The sequence below is a fragment of the Lineus longissimus genome, chromosome 12 (genome assembly GCF_910592395.1).
Source record: "Lineus longissimus chromosome 12, tnLinLong1.2, whole genome shotgun sequence".
NCBI classification, from domain to species: domain Eukaryota; kingdom Metazoa; phylum Nemertea; class Pilidiophora; order Heteronemertea; family Lineidae; genus Lineus; species Lineus longissimus.
Window position 1 is genome coordinate 4994527 of NC_088319.1, and position 6065 is coordinate 5000591.

The 6065-nt window shown below is 43.7% G+C and overlaps 1 protein-coding gene across 1 annotated transcript; it reads left to right on the forward strand.

The window, feature by feature from the left end:
• Positions 1-2799: 2799 nt before the first annotated feature.
• Positions 2800-4070, forward strand: LOC135497224 (nuclear apoptosis-inducing factor 1-like). Its single transcript, XM_064786987.1, has 2 exons — positions 2800-3228; positions 3615-4070. The coding sequence occupies exons 1-2, from the start codon at positions 2800-2802 to the stop codon at positions 4068-4070; spliced, it is 885 nt and encodes a 294-aa protein (XP_064643057.1).
• Positions 4071-6065: the final 1995 nt, after the last annotated feature.

The following is a 6065-nucleotide window of genomic DNA, read 5'->3' on the forward strand; positions in this document are numbered from 1 at the left end:
TCTTATTTTACCTGGGCCTTTGGATCTTGGCTCTTTAGAAACACAATGGTCCAGGTTTCAAATTAAAACCTCCATTCTGTAGGCTGAATTAAGTTGTTTTTAATGACTTGGTAGCTTATTTTTAGGTTTCGTGCTTATACAATGTACTTGCTATATCAGCAGCGCTATGGTGATGGAAATCTGTCCAAAGCAGGCTAAGTATTTCGAGATCAGAATGCAAATATCATCTTGGAACGTAGGTATGCCGGGAGAGAGTCGTTTTTGTAGTGGTTCTATTGGCGTCAAAAACATACCATATGGCGGCACACTCGATATCACATAGATGCTACAAACGGCCAAATATAAAGCCGATTTTTTAGAGTCTTGCCAAGAAGTCCCCATATGTCAGAATGAAGTATTCCAGCGATTTTGGCAACCAAAATCATGGTTGTTCCTTATTGTTCTCCCTCACAAAAATAAATTCAATAGCTAGATGTAAGGTTGTGTTCCAGGCAGTCAACCCTTTAAGTATAATCCCTATTACCTTCTTTAAGCCAATGGCTAGGTTATTGTGCTGACTGCCTGGTTGAACACTGTTGTGCTCCATTGTATTATTATGTATTTATAGTATTATAGTATAGTATATGTTAGTATTATGTAAGGCACACCGAATGTCTTTTGGTGTGGCCCCTTCTTGTGGAGAAGGCCTTGATAGTCCAGAGAGGACTGACGTACATGTACTTACAGAGAGAGACATTAAAGACGAAGTTAGTTAGACAGAGAACGTGTTGATGTTGTGAGATATGTTCAGGGATCCGCGGTAGGTGAGGACCAGAGACGGTTACATTTTGGGGGCTCAGGTACCTTCACCTGAACTCAGACCGTTGCTCAGGCATTGGGGATCTTTGTTGGTGAAGGATGGTGTTCTATATAAATCAAGTGTTTTTGACGGGAAGGAAGTGGAGAGGATCGTACTTCCGAGCTCATTAAAAGATTCTGTATTACATCAGTTGCATGATGATATGGGTCACCTCGGAAGGGATAGAGTTCTCGATTTGGTCCAAAGTAGATTTTTCTGGCCAGGTTATACCATGTGTGTAGAGAATTATGTCAAGTCATGTGGGCGTTGCGTTAGGCGTAAGCCTAGCAATGAGAAAAGTTCTCTAGTTTCAATTAGTACGTCGCAACCTCTCGAGTTGGTCTGTATGGACTTTTTGACGGTTGAACCTTCTCGAGGTTGTGAGAACATCCTGGTCTTGACAGATCATTTTACAAAGTACTCGGTAGCAATAGCGACACGGAACCAAACAGCCAAAACAACAGCTAAAGCTCTGTACGAACATTTCATTGTGCATTATGGTTTCCCTGCTAGGTTCCATAGCGACCAAGGTCGAAATTTTGAGTCGAGTGTGATCAAGGAACTGTGTTTGTTAGGTGGGATGGATAAGTCTCATACCACCCCTTATCATCCAATGGGCAATGGGTTGTGTGAAAGATTTAATCGCACACTACTTTCTATGTTAGGGACATTGTCAGAGGAGAAAAAGAACAACTGGTCACAGTACCTGTCCACCCTCACGCACGCCTATAACTGCACAAAGCACGATTCTACAGGCTATAGCCCATACTTTCTCATGTTTAGAAGAAATCCACAGTTACCTGTTGATGTTGCTTTTGATATCGGTAGTGACAAGGGCACGGATGGTGTAGATTTTACGTCGTATACCAAGTCATTGAAGGAACGCCTTACTTGTGCTTTTGAGATGGCTCAGAGGCATCAAGGTGTATCTTCCGGTTATCAGAAGTCCAAATATGATTTGAAAGCTAGAGCTGCGGTAATAAGTCCTGGTGATTCTGTCTTGGTCAGGCAAGTCCACCTTCGGGGCTGCCATAAGTTGGCGGACAAATGGTCTGAAGAAGTTTTCACTGTGCTAAGCCAGTGGCAGTTCACCTAATGATTCTAAAGCTAATGAATCCTCCTCTGCTCCACCTAGTAGCCCCATGTCAGATACTCATTCTCCGTCCCCCATCCGACCTGCAAGGCCTGTGAGGAATACAAGACCTCCTGTGAGATTTGGTGATTATGTCATGGGCAGCCATCAGCCAACACCAAACACGAGTTGTCCTGCTCCTGCGCAGCGTCCTGGGTGGCGGGACAAAGTAGATCATTTTATGTCATTGTTACCTCGACCAGAAGTGTCTGAGAATCCGGCAGTAATGGATCGGATAATTTTACTGATGAAAGACGGCGAGTAACTGACAATAATATTAGTTTTATTTTCAGATCACAACTGACGTGATGACGTGAATAGAAGATATATGTTACTTTTAATGTGGCAGCGACTGACAGTTAAAAATTGTAGAGTATAGTTTAGATTTGACAATTAGTCGGATCCGGTGACTATTTGGAATCAAACACTGATCTAACAGATAATGTTTCTTCGAGTGCGAGCTTCTCTTTCAGTCAATGTGTACTGACTGTACAAAGTCCAGGGTCCTTATTCACGAAGCTTCCGCAAATTTTTGAGTTACGGTACCGCAAATAGGGCCTTACGGTGGCATTGCGGGACCGTGAAATGTTGGTTAAGGGTATTCACAAAACATCCCGTAACGACTCCATAAATGTGAGGATCCGTAAATTGCGCAATGACCGCAACTCGGCTAAAAATTGTGAAGGCATAATCAATGGATAGCAATGGGACAAATATTCCTCTTACATAAGACTCTTATTGCCTTATTCGTCAGTGTTTCGGCATGCGTTTTAATACACTGGCCAGACGTTTGTAGAGTCACTTGGTCTGTGGTTCTGAAGCCGTGAAGATGTCGGAGCCAAAGAGGACGAGAAAGAAAAACTTCACTCCCAACGAAACTAATCGACTAATTGAGTTGGTGGAGGACAACTACCGTATTATTTCATCGAAATTCAGTGACCAAGTCACCCTTAAAAGAAAAAATGACGCGTGGTTGGAAATATCTAGGAAGTTAAACGCCATCAGCCCGTGTCTACGAACTGTAGAGGAAGTAAAAAAGAAGTGGGACGATATTGAAGTGCGTGCCAAGAAAAAAGCCAACGAGGATCGGACAAGGGATGGCAAGACCGGTAATGTCCCGAGGAGTCCCAAGAGCGATTCTCTGACCGATACAGAGCGACGTGTCATCGGGATGCTGGGAGCTGCTCAAGTTTTCGGTATTAACAACCGTGACGAGTATGACACCGCCGCTTTACCGAGCTATAAGAAAGAATCAAAGGTAGGAACTTGTGAAAATAAGCTTTAATCACATAAGTTACTGAACCCTTGACATACCACACACTTCGGCTAATTAACTTATCAAATTATTGCATCCCATAACAACATTTATCTCGTGCGTCATTTTCCCTCTGGTAGCAGCTTGGACTAGGCCTATTGTTCGATCTGACCCAGTTTTGAATGCCTACCAGGGGGCGGTAGCAGGTATTCCTCCTCTAAGGACGTATTAGCGTATTGTTTGGTCAGACGTCGGCTGGATAACATGCTGAAATACAATTCAAAGTATTCATATAACCTTAAATCTACAAGAATGAAGTTATACCTCATCATGGCGAAATAATTTCCACTGTAGGCAGTCAATATTACGTCACATTGTTTGTATTGCAGCGTTCGCGTCAAAGTGCAACGGCAACTCGTGCTTGTGTCGAGTCCGATGATGCTTTCGATGAGCTGATGGAGGCACCGACACAGACATTCGGCAATTACTCCGACTTCGATGAACCAGCTGATAGCCAGGACGAGGACTTTCGCGTTGAAAAGCCGCCTCCAAAAAAGACTCCCCGTGTTAGCCCAACTACAAGTAACAGTACAAGTGCAGGGAAGAAATCCGTAACCGAAATGATGCTGGACGTTGAAACCCGCCGGCTTGATGTTGACAAGCGCCGCTTGCAGGTCGAAGAGAAGACTCTGACCACTCTTGAGCAACTTGTTGACATTGAAAAGAAAAAATTGGAACTGATGACTCGCCAACAATCTATCAGCAATGCTCCTAAACCCCGTCCCAATGTAAGCGCCATCACTGAAGGTTTATCTCAAAAGCTGGGTAAGAAGGGTGCGCACTAGCCTTCTTCCAAAAGTTATCAAGTAATGTATGCGGAAGCCACTCTGTATTGCAACTATGTATTGTATTATTGAATAATTACATACTTCAATTTCCGAAATTTTGTCTAATTACTCTGTTCCTTACAGCTTGACCATCCGCATCATCTGGATAGAGTGGGGGGTTTCTGTCCAAGTCTGCATCGTCCACCAAGTTAGGTGGTGCACCCCGTGGCACTGGTAAACCATGCACCTCACATATATTATGGAGGACAGCAGTTGCCATGATAACCTTGCAACTTCTCTCCGGCCGGAGTGTAAGGTTGCCACCTAAAAGAAATGCAAATGAGTTTTACATACTTAATGTAGGTCCACTCTATCTGAAACCTGACAATAAAGTCAAAGATAGCCAAACTGGATAATGATGGCACTGTATAGACCTTACAACAGCGGTTTTATGGCACTACTTACCATCTCTATGTAGGCACAACCACCGCATTTTCCACCTCGAAAATGTTCCCTCAATTCTTTGTCTCATACGTCTTTGATGAGAATTATACCTCCTCTCTGCCTCGTTTTCTGTATTTCGAATTGGTGTCAAAAGCCACGGCGCCAAGGGATACGCACTGTCTCCAAGTAGGTAGCCATCGTTTCCTCCACCATTCTGCAACAACCGGCTGAGATCGCATTGGCGCCAAATGAACGCGTCATGAGTAGCCCCTGGCCAATTTGCAACTATGTTGAGGAATTTTTTATCCTCCGAGCAGACACCTTGCACGTTTATTGCTGGGCATTGATGCCTGCATACATAAGCCTCTTCATTTTGTGAAGGGCGCTTGATCGGCACGAGACTACCATCTACACATCCCAAGACATTTGGGATCCTGCGGTCATCACTGTAAAAGCCCTCTTTCAATCTATTTTGTCCAGCTTGGTCCATCGGAAATCGAATTATCCTGGCAGACACCTCTTGTAGAGCAGACGAAACTCTGAAGATTATTCGGGATATGGATGGCTGACTTACATTACCGAGGTCTCCCGTAACAAGCTGAAAACTTCCAGTTGCGTAATACCTGATTGCACGTAGGATTTGAAGCACAGCTGGAATTGCATGCGACCTAGTGGTTGGGTGTTCGACTTCGTCACGAATCAGATCTATCACTTCCATCAAAACATGCCTTGGCATCCTGTACCGTGATATGAGGTCTCTGTCATCATAAATATCGAATGGCTGAAGTCTGTCCCGAAACACTCGCTGACGCCTCCACGCACGCCTGTTTATTCCTTCCTCGACTATCAATACGACTGCCATTACAAATCGGTATATCTGTAGTAATGCTTGCGGACGGCGCAGGACCTCACGCTGATTTGCGGTCCTGACATACGGATCCGCAAAGTTACGGTCGCTCTGTGAATACAGCGGAAATATTCGCGGTGCCGTAAGTATGTCTTACGGTACCGTAAGTCCTTACGGAAGCTTCGTGAATAAGGACCCTGATTCTTAAATATTGGACGTACTGCGCATATTTCTTCTGTGTATATATTTCTTGGCAAAGTTGCAAAGTAGAGACTTTTCCTCTGAGGCGTTCTGATTCGGTTTTGATGTTTGAAAGTGATCATGGGTATCTTGGTTCCTTTGCGTTGTTTCATTCGATTCAGAGTTGATTAGGCCTTTAGAATAGAACTGGTATAATTCTATTGCTATTTGAGGTTTAAGTGTGTTTTTATGTGTTGAAGTAGTAAATGTCAGGAGCCATTTTCTATTGACGGGGGAATATGTAATGTTGTGTTCCAGGCAGTCAACCCTTTAAGTATAATCCCTATTACCTTCTTTAGCCAATGGCTAGGTTATTGTGCTGACTGCCTGGTTGAACACTGTTGTGCTCCATTGTATTATTATGTATTTATAGTATTATAGTATAGTATATGTTAGTATTATGTAAGGCACACCGAATGTCTTTTGGTGTGGCCCCTTCTTGTGGAGAAGGCCTTGATGGTCCAGAGAGGACTGACGTACAT